Below are 24,061 nucleotides of genomic sequence, written 5' to 3'. Positions count from 1 at the left end.
TCCGGCCCTGTCAGTTGGGTTTGTCAAATCGATAGTACTATCCACAGGTCACCGGCACGAAGTTAATCACTTGTGTTTGTGGGGACTTTCAAGTGTTAGTACTTAGATAATTCACATCATCACAAGTTTTCAAGTATATAAGTATATGTAAACATGTTTTCCACCCCAAAAGTTCGTAAAAAAGTTTAGAAAGTAGGGTCATGAAACTCACCTTATCATAGTTCAACTGGTAATACGTATCAGTAACTAGTGTGCCTCGATTATAGCTTGAATCCTATAACCGGTACAGTACTGTTAATACTTGTATAGTGTTTAAACTAAATCGGGTTGTATAACTTGTCTGGGTATGGTTGTTAGGCCCAGAACATGTCAGTAGTCTTAAATTGTGACGTTGTACTATATGAAATTTTTAAAACCAGACTTGGCTCAGTTTCATCATTTTCCGTGCCTGGCCAAGTTGATCGTTTACGTGTTTCGGAAATAGGTAATATCACATAAACTTAAGTAAACATACTATTTGATAAAATGATTTGATTTATAAAAAAATCTTGGGTTTCAGTATCTGGATTGGTCGCAGGGTTCGTTTCCGTTTTCATATGGGTTTGATCATACAAAACGTGTACAATCCACCCGAACTGTCCGGAAATCTCGTAAAAAGTTCATTTTTTAGCAAATCCATTCAAAACTATGATATTTGACCACTTTTGATGCTTTGACATACCAGTCAGTTCGTTAAACATAATGCTGCCGGTATTGTCAAAACATATATAATTTTAAATTTTAAATTACCATAATATATTATGTAATTATATATAAATTATTAGAATTTTTTTAAAATAAATTAAAATCTGTAGAATTTTATAAAAATATTTTTAGAATTTTTATACTTAGTTATTTATTTATAAAAATTCATTTTATGTGTTATAATTAACCGATAATTATCCCGTTTATACCAACTGATTCCCGAAAAACCCGATAATTTTTCTGAGTGGTCACAATATCATAACATAACCCCTGTAAAATTTTCAGAACCTAATTCTTTGGCCAAAATACAATCTTGCGCATTTTTTGGCTGTTAAAACCCGATAAAAACGCAAAGGCACAAACTGTACCTAAACATATCCAAGTGATACCAAATTTACCAATGATCTTACCATCACATATGAGTTTCAAACCAAATTTCATAATTTTTCAAGAAGTTTAACTATTTTTCATAAATAAACGCTAATAAACGGTAATAAATTCGCTAAATATTCTCCATTTATTGAAAAATTACCAAATTTGCACAGGGACTCACTTATATGATCCCTAATGTCCCTGAAAAGTTTCACAAACTAAAAACTAGCACATCACAACCTAATACTAAACAACCCCTAACGAGTAAACTGGTAATTACCTTTTTGGTTTTCGAGTGTTTTTGGTTGTTATATCGACTCTCCTGGTATTTGGTCACAAATTCAGTGTATCTACATATCATATAACCCAAAACCAAGCATAAATCATCCATAATCATGCATTGTTAATTAGGGTTTCGGTTAGGGTTTCAAACCGAACTTTTAAACCGTAAAAACGTTATATTGACGTTCTAATCCGTGTTTTAGGTCAAAAATCCATATGTTCCTGGTTTGTAATCATTTTTAAGATCAATACATGATTTAGGTCATTTTAATAGGTATTGGATGTTTAAACATGCTTAATACTAATCAAGACATGTTTATTTATGTTTAAGTTTGATTAAAATGGCATAAACATGTCAAACATTTAAGGTACCTTTTGCAGGTTTTGATGAACAAGAAGTCTGGCCAGAAGTATGTGTGAACATAAGTGTGAAATGTATTGAGAACGTTCAAGAATAACAAAGATATACTAAGGGTGGGACCCCCATTATTTTCGGCCGCCACTATTAAGGGGCCCAATGGGCCTCTTTTTGGCCCATTGGTTATTTTTTTTGCGTGCCAAGGTTCGGTCTCGGTCCAAAATTTAGTTCGGGTTTGGTTTTTCACAAGAAAAATAGTTCGGGTGCGAAAAACAGCGCGAAAACGAGTGTTTTTCAGCTCATTTTTGTAAAATAAGAAAAATGTACTGACTTGTTATAAAAATCCAAATTATTTTCACGAATTGCTTAAAACGTGTCATATAAGTGTTATACAAGTATTTTTTGGTTTGACGGCTGCTACAATGATCGTTTTGATGTTAACGATTGGTTTTAAACTCATAGCGTACCGTTAAACGAAACCTTTTTCGTTTGAATGGTTTTATACGTACTGGGGTCTTAATATCAATATGTTATCCACTATAATGTATATATCACTCATATATGACCCCTTAGTATATATATACAGGTCATAACCGGTATCGGTCGATTACTCGTTTAATCACTACGAATTAACCGATTTATCGTTTACTCGCTACATAGTAAGAGAAATTGACCGAAAAAACCCCATCAATAAGTAAAATTAATTGAGGGCTTTCGTTAGTTAGACAAAAACAAACATTTTACATGAAGACAACTTAACCGGAAAGATTATGGAACAATGAGAAATCAAGAGTCAAAGGGTCTTGAAGCACAAAAGTCAAACCGTATAATGAAAATTCTTGAAGAAAACACCATGAAACATTATGAACTACTTTCTGAGAGGTGGGGGCTGAGTTTTAGAGGTATTTAGGGTTTCTTGTTAGGTTGATTATAATAATAAAAGTCAGAACTCGTTTATTTGGTAAATGGGGTCAAATAGGAAACTATATAACCAATTAATGACAAAATCAGGTATAATAACCTAGGGATTTCGTTTGTAATAATAGGGGAACGAATTTGGACACATTATAACATCATATGACTTGTCTTGTGGCTTAATTTTTTTTATTTTTTGGCAAAAGTAGTCCTTGTACTTCTATAAACGCAATTTTTAGCCGTTTTAATCGGTTTTAAGAATTTTTAAGAGTTGTTTGACGAGTTTGAAAGTTATGAGAGTGTAAACTAAGTTAAACCAAGTTAAATGCCAATAAATACGAGTTTTTAATAATACGAAACATCCGAATTACATTCCGGAGTCGGGTAAACGAATACGAATTTAAATACAAAAAATCCGAAATGTTACAGTCTCCCCTACTTTTGGGAATTTCGTCCCGAAATCAAGGAAAACTAAAACAATATAATGTTAAAAACAGTTAAATTTATGGAATCTTTTTATATAAAATTTAAAATTTAATCATAACATGGAACTTTGAGTAGTCGGAGAAACGCTCCAAATGAAATTCGGATAAGGGCACTTATATATAGGTTGTACTAGCGGCGTATCCACCATGTCCTTATTATCATTACATTTGTACTCTTACCCAAAACTACTTTCGGTTCTAAGTTATGACACAAAACTGCACGTATGATGATTTACATGCGAGGACTTGGATAATTACGTATGCATCCATAATTACTTCGATTGTCGGATGGTCCACATAATCCGTCCCATCCTGTGGGTTACAAAATTTTTTATAAGACATAACTTTGTGAGAAAGTAGAAGTTTTAATTAGTCTTAACGTAAAATCGGGAGATCATAAATGCATGAAATATTTGAAATAAAACAATGAGATGAACTTTGGAGATTGATTAATGAAAACACTGGTCTTTTTTATAACTTTTGATATGAATGTATAAATCTTAATATTTAAGGGAAATGAAAACTTGAAGTTGAGATAAATTTTTGAATGAGAATTTGACAGGATAGATCGTGATGAACGATAATAGGAATATAAGATAACCAACGAAGTGTTGTGAACTAAACAAATTAAATAGCAAACAAGTTTTTATAAATGTACAAAAAAATATCAACACCAAAAATTAAGTGAATGATTAAATTAATAGTTTAATTAACAACAAATCTTAAAATGAGTAATAACATGTAAAATCTTTAAATATTGCCAACATTAGAAATGAAATTCTTATGATCGAGAGTATAAATTTAAACGAGGTTGAACAAAGATTTTGAATAATCAAGTTTGGTTAGATGAGGAACTTATGAAATTTAAATATAAATTTATATGAAATTGTAGCATTACAACTGTGAACTGAGATGAGATAAATACAAATTACAAAATTAGTTAATAATTGAGACATTAATTGAAATGCGAAAATTTACATGTTCGAATAAATTGTTAATAAATTAAATGGAAGCGGATATTCTCGTATCACCGAGATCGTCCTATTCCAAATAAATCTTCAAAATTAGGTAAAATATAAGGTGGGGAATTGTATTATCCACAAATTTCAAGAGATTTTCCTATTTCCACAAAAATATTATAAATAAGATAAAATAAATAAATTGAGATATCTATGATTTATAATGGATGTTCAAATAAATAATGAATATTAAATTAACAATGAAGATAAAAATGGGTTGGAAAATAATATAATACAATAAGAGAAAATGTGGGGTTAGAAATGCATGAATCACCATGACTATTCCAACAAACTAGCGAAGTCATCATCGAAAACATTCATAATTCTCAAGATGTAAAAAAAAATCCAAGTAGGGCGTTGAAATATCTACGAACCACCGTGTAATTTCAACTAAATAACGAAATGTAATAAAAACGAAAATAGATCGTTGAGATACCCACGAACCACCGTAGGTTTTCACTAATAAAATCGTGAAAATGTCAATAAATAAAATGAGTAACTGAGTTATACATGGATATTCAATCAAGAAGGAAAAGTCAATTTTATCATGAAAATAAAAACTAAGTAAGTGATAATATAATTTAATAGTGGAAATTAAATTTAAATAATGGAAAATTCAACTTAATAATAAAATCACAATAATTGTAATGCAATAATAAAGACTTATAAGATGGACGTAAGTTGTGTAATATGAGAAGCAACATGAGATTAACAAAAACATAAAGTACTAAAATGTTAATAATTAAAAGTTAAGGTTGAAAATTAAAACGTTTTTGAATGTTTGAGAATATAAGAAAATAAATGAGAAAAGACAATTTAAATTATACGACTAAATGATAACTGACGGTGGAAATTGTGTCTTTATAATTATAGGATTGTACAGATCATGAGAATTAAAATATTTTTATTAATTGAAGTAATGTGAATAAATCAAATCATAAAATTTTGATTAAATCAAGTCAAATTAATAAATGAATAAACGAATTCTCTTTGATTGGTTAGGCTTTCCATGAGCCTTCCATATCATTTTCTTGTCCCAACTTGTTAGCATACCAAAATAGTTATTTTATTTTGAGTTGGATTTCCCATATGCTTTCCATAGCCTTTTATTGGCCCACCTTAATAGCATAAAATCAATTAAGAGGTCCATGACAATTTAAATGGCCAAACTAATTAACAAATTATCAAAACAAAGAAGTTGGACGACCCATGAGCGTTGCATGTCTTTTAACTGTACCAACTAAATAACGAACTAACGAAAGAAAAATATGAGTATTTGGAGTATCCAGTGAACCACCACGTATGATTAACTTCAACAAAAACATAATATTAAAAACGACTTGGGAAATGGATAGTGTTTGGAGTATCTCGTAGGCATGTATATATGCCCGTAGGCAATTCCGGCAAGCACTGATGTGGTTTTGCTCCAGGATTTTGCTGAGGATCTTGAGGCCAGTAACGTTCTGTATAGAAAAAACTTTCAAAAGCAATATATTTAGGAAAGGATAAAATAGAATATAGCTAAAAGAATAAAGAAGAAAGATGAAGGACAAAACTAGGGATTGGGATTTGTGACCGTAGAGATTTCAATAGATAGTTTATTGATACTAGATGATGTCCGGAAAAGTAATAGTGTGCATGCGTTCCCGGGGCAGGACAAAAGAAGAAGAAAATAACTAGGCAAGAACCGTATGGCTTTGATTCCATGTAGAATAATGAAAACTCCGTAAGGTGTAACGTATTATTAATCAACCATATATAGGGTTACAAGAAGATAAATACAAGGAAATATAATCAAATACAATCTCCTAATTATAGTAACACTATAATACTAAAATTCTACTAATATATTATATAATATTCTCTAATAGTTAAATGATAATTAACTTTTTCAAAAAGTTGTCTAATGGGATTTGTTTTGCAGTAGAAAACTTGTTGGATTCCCTAGCGTGATGCAACATGAATTTAGTTTTTGTAGGTAATGGTTAGATACATTATGATATTGGTATGGTATCGACACCCGGTATAAGAACATGAAATAGAAACCTTTAAAATAAAGTGTGATATGCCCAAAAGGATATCGATATGTGTTTCAAATTGATCTAAAACCATATATATGAAGAAAGTCGTGATACGCTTTATATAAAATTAGCACGTGTTTTACATTGATCGACAACCTTAAAACGAATATCAATACTGGTTCCAATAATATGGATTACCAGTACCAATATTGTTGTTATCTCCTCAGTTCATCACGGTATCGTTAGAGTACTAACACTCGATATAGTTTACGATATGAAAACTAATCTACTTTATAAACAACTTCGTTTTCAACAAAAAGAATATACCGGAACCTCAAGAAAAAGAAAGTTAAACACACCTACATATACAAATTTTTCAAAAATTAACGTACTGGTGTTAAGAAAAAATCAAATTAAATGAGTTAAGACGTATATAGTAAGACACAAATTACTATATACTTGATAAAGTAGCCAAGCGTTGCGGCAATGAAATTGAGTTGGGTTGGAATTAGTGCTCGATTTGTCATGGTACCGATATAGTAAAGGGATTCGTATAGTTTTTGATAAATAAAAAGTACTCTAGTTGAATACAACTTAGTTATTATCGGACTTTCACTTGAATGTCGAAAACAAATTGAACAAAACTACGAAAACCATAAAAAATCGACATTGGTTATGATAATACTGATAGCAAACTGGTTTTGCTCACACTACGTGATTATTGACCTTCAGCCACACGAAAAAAGTGTGGCCGTAGGCCTTTAGCCACACACATTTGGTTCAGGTCATATATGGCCAAAGGTCACGACACCGTGGGTATGATATGGCCACACACAGTTTTTAGTGGCCTTATTGGTAATAAGTGTGGCCAAAGGGTACAGACATTAGTTTCTGGCCATCAAGAAGCCTCCCCAATAAGTGTGACTAAATGGTAGAAAATGGCCACATATCAATGTCCAATGAGTGACCATTTCATCTATATAGCCACATGAATTTATGTTTTAGCCACATGAATTTTATATTAATGTGGCCAATAGGTTTGTGTTAAGCTTACATTGTGATCTATACCGTGTGAATATAGCAAAGAAATGGCCACTTAAATTTAATAATAGCGTGGCTATTTATATGATATAGACACAAGATATTACATACAAAGTGGCTAAATATGTTTACTTGCCACTCAAAATCTCCTTTGTAGATTATTGTGTGGCCATTGTCTTACCGTTTATCACACAAAATGTTTTTCCTAATATAAAGTGTGGCTATTGTAAAACTTTTCGTCACACATATTGAAATTCTAAGTGGCTAATCATATCTTATAGGCACTGGGGATTATTGTAAATGTGGCTAAAAATGTGAACTTGCTAGTCAAAAACTCTTTTGTAGTTTGTGGTGTGGCCATTTTCTTACCGTTTGTCACACATAATGTTTTTCCTAATTTAAAGTGTGGCTATTGTCAAACCATTCGTCACACATAGTGAGGTACTGTGTGGCTAAAAATATCATATAGACACTGGAGGGTGTTCTCAATGTGGCTAAAAATGTGAACTTGGTCAAAAACTCTTTTGTAGTTTTTGGTGTGGCCATTGTCTTACCGTTTGTCACACATAATGCTTTTAGTAATTTAAAGTGTGGCTATTGTCAAACTTTTCGTCACACATAGTGAGGTACTGTGTGGCTACTAATATCATTTTTAGCCACTGGAGGTTGTTGTCAATGTGGCTAAAAATGTGAAGTTGCCACTCAAACACTCTTTTGTAGTTTGTGTTGTGGCCATTGTCTTACCGTTTGTCGCACATAATGCTTTTCGTAATTTAAAGTGTGGCTATTATCAAACTTTTCGTCACACATAGTTAGGTACTGTGTGGCTAATAATATCATATAGACACTGGAGATTGTTGTCAATGTGGCTAAAACTGTGAAGTTTTCACTCAAACACTCTTTTGTAGTTTGTGATGTGGCCATTGTCTTTACTCTTTGTCACATATAATGCTTTTGTAATATAAAGTGTGGCTATTGTCAAACTTTTCGTCACACAAAAATGTTTATGTTGTGGCTATTGGTCATTTATAGACTCTAATTTTTGTAATTTCAGGTGTGGCTATTGTCTTACTTTTGGCCATACCTATTTAATGTGTTCTATGTGGCCAAATTGTGTGTGATTAGGCAATATATAATTATTTTTATTTTTTGTGCAGTAATATAAAACAGCTATAAGCAACAAAACAAAATTATTACATTAACAATAATATTCACTGCAAATGTATATGCAAAATATCTTACAAAATACAGAAATAACGACTACCTATATACTAGCTTAGGCGTCGGTTTTCTTGGCACTGCTCCTTGTCTTCTGTTTGGTCACCTGGTCTATCGTTGTGTACTTTGCCTTTGCCTTCTTGCCAGCTCTGTCTGGTTCTTTTGAGGACAGGAGTGGTGGTAGCTGGAACAACAGAATATGAAAAACAAATATGTATAATTAATGTCGTATTTTGTAATCGAATAGAACAAAATAATATGCATACATACATAACGAACGTTCGTTTAACTGTTCGTGAACCTTTCGGCGGGAAGTTCGTTTATGTTCGTTTATCTTTGTTCAATTACGTTAGTTTAGATTATAAACAAACGAACATAAACGAACACAAGTGTTCATTTTTTAAACTAAATCAAAAAGAACATAGATATTTGTTCGGTTAAGTTAAAAGGGAACAAACCTCCTCGTCACATACGATTAGGTGTTCTGGCCAAGCAACGAAAATACTAATTGCGTTGCCAACAGTCGTAATTTCACCTGCCTCACATGGAATAATTGCTTGTTCCTTTATGGCTCCATCAATACTAACTTTATAGCAACCCTCCGGGATTGCTTTTCCATGCAACTATTGTGGAACCGGTGACCACTAAACTTTACCATTTTCCACCTTGTTACGCTTGTCATGCACACACAAACGACACTCATACACCTATAAACCAGCATGTGAAATTAAGCTGGCTTAGTTGAAGTCAATATATAAGTATATACCCATGTTGGTGGGAGATTAACAATGTTTCGCGCAGCACATACCTTTATTTCAGTAGGTTGGGAAGCTTCATCCGTACATACATCAACTTTTCTTTTACGGCTTCTCCGTTTTACCTAAAAACCATTCAATGAATCAATCAACAATTAAAGGAAAAACTGAAATTGCCAGATACTTACTGATGGTTTTTTCGAGCCGTTACTATCCAGAGTGTGATGTAGTTGTGTTGATGGTTGGTCAACATTGTTCTCTACAGGCTTCATTTGTAATATAATAGAAATTGGAATTGTTTGGACTTATTAGGTTATAAAATATAAAAACTGAAACTGCCAAATACTTACTGATGTCGCGCTATGGGGATCGACTACCATTTGGTCAACACATTTTTCCACATACTTGGCCTGCAATTCGGTAAATAGAAAATGAGCACTCACATTGGAAACGAATTATAAAAAGTACTGAAATTGTCAAATACTTACTGATGTCGTGATATGGGCAGCGGGTACCGTTTGGTCAACACTTTTTTCCACAGACTTGACCTGCAATTCGGTAATAGAAAATGAGCACACTCACATTGGAATCGAATTATAAAAAGTACTGAAATCGTCAAATACTTACTGATGTCGCGATATGGGGAGCGGGTAGCGTTTAGACAAATATTTTATCCGCAGACTTGGACTACAATTAACTTATGCAAAATCAGCACACTCACATGGAAAGTTAATTATTAAAACAAATCAATCAAACTGTCAAATGGTTACCTAAGAAGCGGATTCTTGTTACACAGCCTCACCTGAGGTTAAGATGTTTCCCACAGAACTGACCTACAAATCAATTTATTAGGTTATGGAAAATGAAAAATCACATGGAAAGTTGTAAAAAACAAAGAAACTGCCAGATACTTATTGGCCCTGGCATTTTATTTTGCGCCACAGCACTAGTACTTTGGTTAGAACCAACGTGGTTGGGAACAGGATTTACCTACGAATTGTGACAAAAACAGTGCCAATTATGTATGTCGAATGCATTAATTAATATGTAGCATACGTCACTTACTTGACTTGCCGACATTTCCGGCAACAATCCTTCGAGATGTCTGAACCTGGCCTCAAATTCTAACCGTTCCTTCTCACGGCTTGCTAGCATAGCATTCGTGGATTCAAGTAGAGACGTCAACCTGTTCACCACTACATCTCTCTGCACCGCCTCATGCTCATGTTGGGCAATCCGTTGCTTAAACGAGCCTTTTACTCGACTCACACCCCAATATTTACCTATTGTCAATCCGTACCCAATCCCTTTTAAAAACCCACATTTCTCTTTGCCAAGCACTAAGGTGACGGCATCTGTGCATGGTTGAAGTTCCAGGGCTCCGGAGGCGATCTGCTCCTCATGCTCAACCTGCAAGAAAACAAATATTCTAATACACTTGTAACACGCTTATGTATCCACATAAAGTTATACAGACTCAAATTTTTTTGACACCAATATAAGGCAATGAGTTGACTTTAACATGATTTAAAAAGTTTAATACTAAAACATACTAATTTGGTTGCCACGCCTTTGACAACAGCATTCTTGTATGCACCATCTTTGTCCTCCCTTCCTTTCATCCACATTAATGCACGGCCGGGGATCTCATCCGGTCCAATTTCCTTCTTTTTGACCTTGTAAAATATTCAAGAGAAAGCAACTGACGGTCATACGTTAGACACATAACCAACAAATCATTGAACTAGAGAGAAAGCAGCTGACGGTGATTACCAGTTTCTCTTGAATGTAGGTATAACCCCCTCATCCCATGTGATGATCAAAAACATTCTTTGCTCGAGCTCCCTTTGATGAAGCCGATTTTTTCTTCAACCACACATTATAATCATTTCATTATATTTAAACAAAAAACATAAACCATATATAGTCGATCAATCTACGTTTGCAGAGTAGAGGATTTATACCTGAAACTTCTCTGATTGTGTGTACTCAACGAAGCGATCCCAGTCTTCTTGCCTGATCATCGTCCTGTGTCCCTTGGGTATCGCCTTCAGCTTCAGAGGTTTACCGATGTTCGGCATAATGTATTTGGCATACATTTTTCTTCTGAAATCCCGAAGAAGGTGTCCAAGCCGATTCATCACAGAAGGCCTGCGACAAGCCTCAATCTCAAAATATTTCTGCATAATATAATACAGTAAAGGTAAATTACATCTCAAAATATAAAATACACAAATAGAAATAAAGAATAACCGTTATCTGTTCCCACAGTTTATCTCTAAGCTCCTTTGTGACCTCCCTCCAACTTAAATGTCTCAAGCCAACTATTTCCCTTACAACATCCCCTAAAAAACTTGCAAACTTTGATCAATTTTGGCCAGTGAACCTACCCAGATTATCAAACTCCACTGCCAGTTTGACACCACCAGAGTTTGCATATTGGGTACGCAGCTTAGGTAACCTCGTCAACCCCCTTGTAGGTTTTTTCGTAGTAGCAAAACTGTTGAGGGGTTCGATAGTCTCCAAACTGTTGAGGGGTTCGATAACCATCGTCCCTATAACATCGTCTGGTTGACCGTCGTCGTCGTTGGCTTCCTCGCTGGAGTAGCCTTCAGTGTCGTCTGATTGAGCGTCGTCGTCGTATTTAGCTTCCTCATCGGAGTATCGTTCTTCTTCGATTCTTTCATCTATAAGCTTCATCTTTGATTGTTTTTTTTAATAATTTGGCTGATTTGTGGAGTGGAAAATTTTTAATAATTTGGAGTGTAACTTGATTTTTGGAGTGTTAAATGTAATTTGGAGTTTTTAAATATTTGGAGCCAATATTTTGGAGCTTTTTGAGTTTTACATCCCTTTTAATTAATTATTGGCATAGTTTTTACGGCAGAGAACCTGTGGCTGAAAATAGGCACTTTGTCAGAAGATGGTTGGATAAGCGTGTATTGCGTATTAGGATATTTATATATGTTTATGTACATTAGCGCGTGACAAGCGTAATAGTGTTTTTTAACAAAGTGTTTTTTGTTTATTTTTTAGATTTAACGATAATTACCATTCATTAAAAGTTTTCATACAAAAGGCACCATTACAATACATTCCATGAAACAAAAATAAGAGTGAATAACAAAATAGATGATACAAGAAACTATAAAATTAAAGCATTTAAAAGCTAATTAACCAACCAACATTCAACACAATAAACTAAAAAGTGTAACAATACAACCATACAAATATTACACAAAGTGATCAAATCACAAATGTTCCAAAAATCACCAAACACATCACCAAATATTTCCAAAATGTTCCAAACATCACCAAATCACTAATCAACTTTTAAAACTAACAAAGTAGCTTCATTGAAGTCATATTCAAATATGCACTTATCACCAATCTGTATTTCATTTTCCACCTTCGAATTTTTCCATTTTGGTAACCGATATCTGAAGTTCAGGTCCGATAGTTCACCATGAAGTCTCATTTTCTTTTTACGACCTTCAGGATTGACCAAAGTGATTGGCATTCCATCATAGGCATCAATCTTGGTGGCAATGTGACGCGGAAGACGCTGTGAAAAGCAAATTTCAAATATACTTGTAAATAAAAAAGAAATTTAAAAATTCAATTTACCAATTTCTTGGTGACGTTCATGTGGAAGACGATTTTTGAGTCATCATTTTGCTCATCAAGATGAATTGGGTTTTGGGAGGAACTACCTTGATTGCTTGATTGATAGTTGAGAAACAGCTGATTTGGACCAGGAAGGATAAATTCTATGCCATCTTCATGAAAGACATTAATATGAAATGTCTTATCTGATATGATTTCAAACACAACAAACGAGCCACCTTTCAAGTTGGTTTGTTTAAAAACCTCATTCAATCCATCCTCTAGCCTACAACCCATTCCATCCCTAAGACATGAAAATTTAAACATATATCTATCTGGAGCAATAAGCTCGAAAAGCGAATTCATGTAATTGTCACCAAATTCTTGAGTCACGTACCACTCAGGGAAATCCTATTAAACATGTTAATTAAAGGACATTTGAATTTGAACGTGTCGGTTTCTGACTGGAATACATATCATAGTACTGGATTGATCATTTACGTTTCTTTTGAAAGTAAACATATTCAACATAGATCTTGGTTTAATCTCAAAAACAACATATGTTCCAGCTTCTATACAACATTCTCTGATTAATTCAGTCCAACTGGTTCCAAAATAAAAGTCATCAAGTACTTTGATTAAAACAACAGAAAACGTTCTACCACATTGATAATAAATCAAACAACAGCAGGTAATCGATTTCATGTCAGCAAACATTGGTTGAACAGCTTTAGGAATGAGCTATAAGTAACACAAAAAATGCTCTTAGAATGTATTTGTTGCAAAACTGTAAAATGTTTCATAAAAAAAATTAACAAGATAAAAATATTAACATACCATCCTACTCATGGAATCGCTGTCGATATCTACCAGGAACTTAACTCCATTATTGAGACGTGGCATTTTTATGTTCTTACAGTAAAGCGATGTCTACGAATTACAGTAAAGCGAAGTAGAAGTCGATTTAGGGTTTTGAAGTTAAAAGGGTTCTGAAGTTAAAAGGGTTTTGAATTTTAGTTTTATTTATTTCTACACATTTAATTATTTATATATTTTAGTTTTTTGTTTTATAACTTTTTAAAAATAGTATAAAAACATTTACTTTTAGTTTTTTTTTACTAACACTCTGGTATTAAATTTCGTTAAAAGAGGAGTTCGTTTATTAAAATTTTATCCATTATTTAAGTATTATGTTAACCGTTAGTAAGATTTTCTGGATAAGATTTACAACTTTGTATCATTATCATCTTCTAGGTTATCATCATCACCATATGTGTTATGATGATGATCAACATCATAAAGTTATCATCGTTATCATGTATTATAGTGGTTATCATCATCATAATCATCGATCACCATCACCATGAAACGGCATCATCATCAGACATGCGGGTAATCAACGTGTTCATTGTATAGGCTATCGTAGTCGGCGTTGATCATACGAGCTCAAACATATATCTCGCTATCAGTGTCGTCATCATCGTCACACATCTCCATCATCATCATCATCATCATCATCATCATCATCATCAGCATCATCATCATCATCCGATTGCCGTGTACGGGATGTAGTCAGCATCGTACGGGTTATCATAAACAAAACGCCCAATATTAGCGATCACTGTCGGCACCATCTTATGAATTGTTGTCGTCATCAAACGACATCATCAGTCGTACATGCTACCATCAGTATGACCATCGTATACGTTATCATGGTCGTCGTCGATCATACGGGTTACATGTCATTAAACATTGGTGTCACCATTATCATCAACATATGTGTGTGTGCGCGCGCGCGCCTGTGTGGCGTATTGTCATTAGGTACATATAATTGGTCCTCATCATATATATGTGTGATCATCATCATAGACGTCATGCTCTTCGTACGAGCTACAGTCGCCATCGTATGGGTTGGCGTAAGCAAACCGTATATATAGGTTAGCAGCATCAATATGATAACCACCACCAACCCAGGTAGTTATATTAGCATCGTCTCGTCATAATTGGGCCAATCATCATGGTCATCATACGGGATAGCACCGTCATTGTCTCATGTATTACATATCCGCAATCATACTACACACCACCGCCCACATTCGCCACAACGACCCCCAGCACCAATCACTAACCACACTCCACCACCACCCACCACAAGCACCAACCACTAACCACACTCCACCACCACCCACCACAACCACCCACCACACCACCACCACCCACTAATATTATATATAAATATATATACATTTATTTATACCCATCCACCACCACCACCCACTACCCACCACCACCACCACCGACCTCCCGTAACCACCACCCACTGCCCACCACCCACCACCACACATCCGCCACCACGAACCACCGCACCTCCGCCACCGTCCACCTCCATCATGACCACCTGAACCCACCACCACCCACTAATATTATATATATATATTGCACGCGCCTTCTTTTAAAAGGGTCAAATAACTACCGTACGATTAAAATTTAAAAGCACGCGCCTTCTTTTAAAAGGGTCAAATAACTACCCACGTAAGTCACTCATCTACTTCTGGAACCGTCGACGATTCGTTTCTACAGTGAAGCACAAGCACAAGTACAAGCACGAAGCAAAAGCACGATAGGTCAGAACCCTAACTCATCTACTTCTGGAACGGAACCAAAATGAAGAACCCTAACTCATCTACTTATGGAACGGAACCAAGGACGAAGCAAAAGCACGATAGGTCTCAGAATGAAGATGGAACAGGTGTTACTTTATGATTTTTTTAGCGTTTTAGGTTTACTTAATCTTAAAATGTAAGCATTTGTTTGAATCTTCTTATGTAATAATACGTTTGATAAGCGTGTTGTTGTTGTAGTAATACATATCCTTGTTTTTTTAAATCTATGTATAATATTTATTCAAGTTATATGCGTATGATTAGCGTGTTATGGCTTTGGTATGAGAATTTATCACTGTGATGTTTTATAATAGTTTTCTGTTTCCTTGTGATTCATGTTATTATCCCCTACCCCCATGTTTTATTGTATGTATGTGATTCAGTTGTTGAAAAAACCAAGACTGATAAAAGGAAGACTAAAAAAGTTGCTCCGGTAGGGAAAACAAAACATGATGTGGAAGCAGACTCTGATTCAGACCTTGACACAAAAATCGACAAGTTGTTGTCAAAGAGGAAACAGGTGGAACCCAGCACCTCTGACCCGGACTTTCAGCGTCCGAAAAAGAGAGCCGTTAAAGAAAAAAACAAGACTGATAAAAGGAAGACTAAAAAAGTAGCTCCTGTGGGGAAAACAAAACATGTTGTGGAAGCAGATTCTGATTCAGACCTTGACACAAAAATCAACAGGTTGTTGTCAAAGCGGAAACAGGTGGAACCCAGCACCTCCGGCCCGAACTTTCAGCGTCAGAAAAAGAGAGCCGTTAAAGAAAAGAAGCCAGTCGAGAGGGGACAACCTTTTGTTGAATTTGTAGACAAAATATTGATGAATAGGTGTGCACCTATTAATATTGTTGATGCAGTGAAGACAATGACCATTGCCCAAAAAACTTGTGTAGAAGAAATGGGTTTCGGGTCAATGGTAAGACTTCAAGTAACCCAAACTCCAACAACTTTTGGATATTGGTTGCTCATGAACTATAATAGCCGTTTAAATGAATTGAACATTGGGAGCGGTGTTATTAAGATAAACCACAAAAAGTACATGAAGTGTTGGGGATACCAATGGGTAAGATTCCTATTTTAGGCAAGAATAGACCAAGATTGGGGGAAGATGTTACTACAGATTTGTTCAAATCTCAATTCCCGACAAGTGCAAGAATAAGTATAAAGAATGTGAAAGACAAACTGGCCGCGGATCAAGGAGTTGGTGAACTGTTTAAGATTAATTTCCTTGTGTTGGTCAACACCTGTATAGGATTTGTGACAAAATCAACAACAGTCAATCAACGATTCATCGCCGTAATTGATAAAACCTCCGATATTCCAAATATGGACTGGTGCAGCTATGTTATTGAAAACTTGAAAATGACAAAGGAAGAATGGAAAGGTATCAACATTCAATACAACGGTCTGATCACCTTCCTTGTGATGCTTTACACGCATGAATACCAGAAAAAATATGGTCCATTTGGGACTCCCGTCACAACGCCTGCAGTCAACTACATAACAACAACTACTCTTAATAAGATGGAAAAATACTTGGAGAATAATGGTCTTCCCTTAGAAGAAGATGCTGTTGCTGCTGCTGTGACGTGTAGTGTTGACGGGAAAGGGATTGATGCGGCTGCTGCTGCTCCTGCTGCTGTGACTGTTAGTGCTGCCGGGAAGGGACTTGATGAGTCTGCTGATGCTGCTGTTGCTGATACTGCTGCTGTGACAGTTAGTGCTGCCGGGAAGAGACTTGATGAGACTGTTGTTGCGGCTGCTGCTGCTACTGCTGCTGTGACGGTTAGTGCTGCCGGTAAGCCTTGAGTTGAAGAAAACACTGCAACTGAGGAGAAACAAGAACATAGTATTAAACTTGTTATTTTCTTGTAAAAAACTCTCATATCTCTTATCTCTACATGCATTTTATGTAATACAACATAAAAAACAGATGGTCAAAGTGCATTTGAAACAGAAAATGCCGATCAAACAGCTGAACAAGATTTGGATGATTATGTAAGCGATTATTCACCTTTAAGTTTGCAAATGCCTATCGTGCTTGTTGACTATTATTTAACTCTATTACAACTGGCTGGGATAAATTGAAAATGTTTTTGAATTAACCCAAACTATATTTTCTTTTTACAGTCTTGGAATAAGGCAATGGATAACAAGTTGAAGAAATTTGATAAGATTTGCTCCGAGATCAACGAGTTGATCCGTCAAGGAAAGGATAGACATCCATCAAATGAGAATATCTTTGCTAGATGTTGTGAATGGGAAAACAGATTCGCAACATCTAATGTGATCCCTAAAACACAAGATTCAGATGTTGGTGTTGGTGTTGGTGGTCTAGTGGCTACTCTAAAAGGTATTTGGGTTAAATTAATTATTAGTATAGTTAAAACGCTCTTAAAACACTTATGCTGTTCTTTTAAACTTATTACATCTGTGTGATGCAGTTGATTCAGATGTTGGTGTTGGTGGTCCAGTGGCTGCTCAGAAAGGTATATCATATATGTACCAGCTTAATTATAATCACAGTTGAACATATTACATCTTTGGCTGTCGTAAAAAATGATATAGGTGATGCAGGTCAAGAAAATAATGTCTCGTGCGCAGATGTTGATGAAGTTGTTAATACAGTGGTTGCGTGGGCAAAAGAGGGTATGTAATTATAAATAAAAACCAAAAGGGAAAATAAGGTATTTAATTATAGTTACAATTAATTTCAGTCAAATTTAATGTGAGTTGTTTTGTGTTTAACAGTTCACACCGGATTGTCAACAAGTGATAGCCTGAACTCTCCATATCTTCTGAGAGAGATTGACGCATCCGCTAGTGTCACAGAAGATGAAGAAATACTTTCAGAGTATATATTTTTTTGTTTTGGATTAATTTGGGAGAAGGTCTACAAGTCCACTCACACTATAAACATCAAGGTGGTCTTTGAAAGCTTCTTTCCTGGCATTTATATCCGAGCCAATGCAATGGATGCATTCAGTGAAGTAATGAACTATGAAGAAAAGAAAAAATCTGCAACATCACCGTTCAGATTATTTGCTTCAAGCAATTTGCTGGTACAAATTAATCTATTTTGTTTGTACTATTAGAAAACGCTGAATAAACGCTTTAATCATCTGCATTTTAATTAATATACAGACAAGTGACCATTATTCCAAGTCAAGGGGTTACACAGACAAAGAAAGACTGGAAGTGTTTTCAGACAACATGACAAGAGAAATGGCAAGGAGTGGAAAGCTGTCACTCAAGGAGGTTGATATAGTGCTCGTGCCAATTCTACAACACGATCATTTCGTTGTGGTTGCCTTCAATCTTCAAACAGGAGTGATAGACTTACTTGACAACAGTGCAAACCAAGAAATACCAGCTGATGCAAAGTTTAAAAGCTTAGAAGACAAATCAAAAGCAATTAGAGCGAATTTTGAAGAAAGATACGAAAAGACTCCTAATTTACTGGTAAAAATATATACCTTTAACCCATAAAACATACATACCTGTTATAAAAATTGTCAAAATACTTTAATTGCTTTCTATTTTGTGTAGAGAAACGTCTTTTGCATGTATCCTGAAACAATCAAACACCCCATTACGCAGCAAATCCAAGTAGCAACAATCAATAGATTGAAGATGTCATGGAGAACAAAAGTAATGGAATAGATTGTGGCATTTTTGCTATGAGACACATGGAGAAATATGATGGGAAGAGACCATGGGGGTGTAATCTCCAAAATGAAGGCCCTGAACAACAAAGACAGCTAAAGGGGTTGAGGTTAAAGTATTTGTGCAAAATCCTCCTCTCGGATATAAACCGAAACAGAAATACTCTTATCAAGAATGCACTGCTATTCCATGAAAATGACGACATTCGTTTAACCTAAGAAGAGTTGATTGATGAACTTAAGAAAAGGAAACAACAAATTTGAATGAGTGCATGCTATGTACTTTAAGATACTTGTTATGATATAGACTTATGGAGATCTCTAGTCTTTTGTTATCAGTTTGTAATTCACTTTAAGATAATAGTTAAATGTTGAATCAATGTTTTAACACAAACATAAAAATTTTATTATTACCAAACACACATATAAACACACCATCACAAACATACAAATTTTATTACTACTAATTTCTGAGTGACATAAGAAACTTCAACTTCAATTCCATTGAGCAATTCAGTTCAAGAATTGCCTTGCCCAAAATTTTTAACTCGTCAAGCTCCCTCAGTCCTACATCTACCATAAACAAAACAGCAAGATCTCGGATACAACTAGCAGGCATCCGAGTAAGAACTTTTGTAATGAGATCCCTGGCATCCAAGCTGTTGCTAATCTTTACAAATTCTTCAGTAAGAGTTTCCCGACAAGCTTTATCTACCTCGATTTGAGCCTCAATTCGCCTTCTGAGGGCAGCCTTGAAGGATCTGGATGATGATGATGATGATGATGATGATGATGATGATGATGATGATGATGATGATGATGATGATGATGATGATGATGACAAGCAATCCATTATTAACTAAAAATAATAATTTAAAATTATGTAGGTATATGAGTTTCACAAATGTGGTGTAGGTATATATAACCAAAATGCTCACAGACAAACAGTAACTGTAATAAAAAACAAAAGGGTGTCCCGCGCTTGGGAAACGCAATAATTTGTCTCATGTGTTTTTGTTTAATCTAGAGATTACTTGCATTTATATCACCTGTCAGAATTAATTGATCACAATTATACGTCACCTGTCAAAAATGCCGCGAAAAATATTATGGTAATGATAGCCTACATTAAAGTTAAGCTATATCTTACTAGATCTTACTATATCTTACTACAAATCAAACTTAACTACATTAAGTTTTGTTATTCAATCACACTAACACCTTCCACTCCTGTAAAAATGAATTCTTCCGAGACAACCGTGAAGGCCATCGTGAAAAAAACGATGGAATTTCAGAAAGAAAGAGACGACTCTCTGTTGAAGACAATCGAAGCGATCAGGTCTAGACTGGCTTGGGAAAAAACAACCGCCTTCCACTCCTGTAACCTCATGTTGTGGGAAGACGACATTGAGTTTTGAGCAATGGTTGCTGATTATCAGCAACAACAGTCTGAGTGCTACGACTCAGTGTGTAAGACCCTGGTTGACACCATAACTACGGTGTCAACCAACATGAGTTTTAAGGAGATGGGGGCGGAGACTGTGGACAAGGCGGAGTGATGGTGATGTTAGCTTTGCTGGTCTTGGTTTTTTTTTTTTTTGATGTATTGTAATTAATGGTAGTTTTTGTATGGCATCTTTTGATGAATGGTAAATATATATTATCTTAAAATGCTTTCTTAACATGTTTTATGTATTGTAATTAAGGGTACTTTTTGTGATGCATCTTTTGATGAATGGTAAATATAGATTAATGGTTCTCATCTTTCTTTGTTAAAAATGGTTAAAATATGTAATATAATTGTTCAAAAGAGTCTGTTACGCTTGCAACCCACTACTGTACAAAGACATATATAAATATCCTAAAACGGTAATAAAAAGCATGTGTACAACAACTCCTTTCTAAAACCTCCTATATATATATATATATATACTTATATATCTAGTTTTGTTTTCAATAAAAACTCATTTTTCACCATGGAAGAAAACTCATCGAGGACCACCACATCCAGTAACAGAAGCAATCGATCTCAGGTTTATTGTTTTTGTGGAGTTGAAGCCATTCAAAGAACATCAAGCACCACCAAAAATCCAGGTCGGAGGTTCTACAATTGTGCATCTCAGGTTAGTGAAATTGCAAATAAAGTTGGAATTCATCTCAGGTTACAATTGTTGACCATAAACCCTATATTTTTTTCAACTTTTAGGGCAAAAAATGTGATATCTTTATATGGTCTGATTGTGCTTCGTCCACAAGATCTGATGTGTGCACAAGATGTACAGACATAATTCCTATCTTGATAAAGGCAAATAAGTCATTAAAGGATCAACTTGCAAGGAGTGTAGCTTCAAGGATTGAATCAGAAAAAAAAAGTGAAGTTATTGTATTTTATTTGCTTCTTGTTGTTTTTAGGGCTTTTAATTAGTTTTGTAATTAAAAGCTAAGAAACTTTGTTACGATTTTAAACCAGCTATTATGATGTATTTTTATGTTTCTGAACGCAATTAAAGGCTTAATGAGTAGTTTAGTTTGAGTGTTTCCGTAGTTTACTTCATTAAAAAGAGGTTATTATAATATTTCATTAAAAAAATGTTATTATCAAAAATCAATAAAAATATGTCCCTCCTGAGTTTCGAACCCGCGATATTTGCATTCTATGTTTAATCACAAGCGCCTCAACCGTTTGAGCTACACCCTGAGAACGTAATAGAACCTCTTCTAATATTTATATAACGAAATTTAGAAGTTTAAAATTTTCATTTTTACCCGCCAATTAATTGAGTTATCTTCTGGAAGACTCACAAATCAATTAGTATTGACCAAATAAAATCTCACAATCTCACCAAACCCTAATAAATGATCTGCTAGTGTATTTATTGAACTCTCATCAATCTCAACCCTACCAAACAGCTTCATTAATCTCAGGTGAGTACCAAATATTTTTGCTTTTAGTCAGTTACATTTATTGGCGTTAATTAGTATATATATATATATATCGTTGATGACACAGATAATAAAAAAAATATTGGAAGATGGATAAGTTTTGGATGTCAGTAGGCGACAGGTGCAGTAAAGCATATAGAGATGGTGTTAAGGCATTTCTACATTTTGCAGTTCGTAATTGCAAGGAGACATCACCACCAATTTCTGTTTCATGTCCATGTGTTAAGTGTGTGAACCACGTATCTCTTAGTGTAGACGATGTAGAACTTCACTTGTACAGGTTTGGAATTGATAAGAATTATACTACTTGGATAAAACATGGAGAAGCACACACCAACATTCCAACTAATTATGTTAATAATACTGGGTTTTCCTGCACCAGCATTCCAACTAATTATGAAAATAATACTGGGTTTGTTGACACCAACATTCCAACGAATGCCTGTGAAACTGTAGAAATGGTAAATGCTACAAAAGACAATTTCAAAGGCGACAAGAAGTATCAACAGTTTCAACAACTACTTGTTGATGCTGAGAAGCCCCTATATAAAGGATGTCTTGACTTCACCAAGTTGTCTGCATTAGTACAACTACTCAACTTGAAGAGCAAGCACGAGGTATCTCATAAGTTCGTTGATGAACTTCTGAAATTGTTGAAAAAGATGCTACCTGTAGATAACGAAATGGTAAATAATATGTATGAGGGAAAAAGGATGATGAAGGCAATGGGCTCAGGATACGAAAAGATACATGTGTGTATCAATGACTGCATTATTTACTATAAGGATTACAAGGATTTGGAAGCATGTCCAGTTTGTAACAAGTCAAGGTGGAAGGTGGATGAGAAGACTAACAAAACTTACATAAACACGCCCGATAAGGTATTGTGGTACTTTCCCATTATTCCACGATTCAAGCGCCTCTTTCAATCAAAGACCACAGCAGAGAATTTAACATGGCACGCCACGAGTACCAATAAACCCGGTGTTTTACGCCACCCATCAGATTCACCAGCATGGAAAGCCATAGATGACAAGTACTCAGATACCATCGGAAGCGATCCAAGAAATCTTCGTCTAGGGATTTGCACTGACGGGGTCGACGTACATAGAGGCAACAGAAACCACAGTGTCTAGCCTGTTTTAGCAGTCATTTACAACCTTCCACCTTGGATGTGTATGAAAAGAAAATTCATCATGCTTTCCTTATTAATATCCGGAGTGCCAGGAAACAATATTGATGTGTTTTTACAACCTTTAATTGACGATCTAGCATATTTATTTGAGGTCGGGGAGCCAACATATGATGCATATAAACAAGAAATGTTTACACTACGTGCGGTTGTGTTATGGACGATTAATGATTACCCTTCTCTTGGTACACTATGCGGTTTCCCTTACAGTGGATTCAAAGGTTGTGTGGTGTGTCGGGGCGACACTCAGTGTGTTCGACTTTATCACACAAAGAAGCAAAGTTATGCTGCCCACAGAAGGTATTTATCACATGACCACCCTTTTAGAAAACAAACAAAGACGTTCAACGGAAAAGAGGAGATGAGAACCGCTAAAGAGACTATGACAGGGGAAGAGATATACGACGAGGTCAAAAACATTAACAATGAATGGGGAAAGGGATCTGAATCCCTAAATCCCTAAGTGGGAGTAAGAGGAAAAGGGATAACACAACGCCGCACCAATATTGGAAGAAGTTCAACATATGGTACCAACGGCTCAGCTATTGGAAGTAATTACCTGTCCAACATTGTATTGATTTGATGCATGTTGAAAATAATGTGGCAGAAAGTATTGTCGGGACGTTGCTGAACATTCCCGGTAGGACAAAAGACGGATTGACAGCTAGAAAGGATTTGGAGTTTTTAGGGATTAAAAAGGAGTTGCAACCGAAAGCAAAAGGCAACAATACAGAACTGCCTATCAGCGCAAGAAAAAGACATGTATCTTGAAACATTGT

General features: G+C 35.0%; 2 protein-coding genes across 4 annotated transcripts; both read left to right on the top strand.

Annotated features, from left to right (window-relative positions):
* The first annotated feature begins 15,151 nt into the window (after nt 1-15,151).
* Nucleotides 15,152-17,598, top strand: LOC143535315 (uncharacterized). 3 transcript variants are annotated; one of them, XM_077029603.1, is made up of 3 exons: nt 15,153-15,395; nt 15,427-17,234; nt 17,333-17,598. In XM_077029603.1, the coding sequence occupies exons 2-3, from the start codon at nt 16,542-16,544 to the stop codon at nt 17,336-17,338; spliced, it is 699 nt and encodes a 232-aa protein (XP_076885718.1). In that variant the 5' UTR covers nt 15,153-15,395; nt 15,427-16,541; the 3' UTR covers nt 17,339-17,598. The 3 variants fall into 3 exon arrangements, with proteins under 3 accessions (XP_076885716.1, XP_076885718.1, XP_076885717.1); XM_077029601.1 differs by having other exon boundaries at nt 15,152-15,395; nt 15,427-17,400; XM_077029602.1 differs by lacking the exon at nt 15,153-15,395 and having other exon boundaries at nt 15,837-15,864; nt 16,069-17,400.
* Nucleotides 17,599-19,482: 1,884 nt separating this feature from the next.
* On the top strand, nt 19,483-24,021 carry LOC143535314 (uncharacterized). Its single transcript, XM_077029600.1, has 2 exons — nt 19,483-23,751; nt 23,927-24,021. Exon 1 carries the CDS (start codon nt 22,180-22,182, stop codon nt 23,224-23,226), a length of 1,047 nt encoding a protein of 348 aa, XP_076885715.1. The 5' UTR covers nt 19,483-22,179; the 3' UTR covers nt 23,227-23,751; nt 23,927-24,021.
* The last annotated feature ends 40 nt before the right edge of the window (nt 24,022-24,061 follow it).

This window comes from Bidens hawaiensis, unplaced genomic scaffold (assembly GCF_021521415.1).
Source record: "Bidens hawaiensis isolate Kalapana, Puna unplaced genomic scaffold, B.hawaiensis_p1.1 tig00010465_1, whole genome shotgun sequence".
Classification (NCBI taxonomy): Eukaryota; Viridiplantae; Streptophyta; class Magnoliopsida; order Asterales; family Asteraceae; genus Bidens; species Bidens hawaiensis.
The sequence above is the reverse complement of the archived record's forward strand: the minus strand, read 5'-3'. Positions and strand labels throughout refer to the sequence as shown.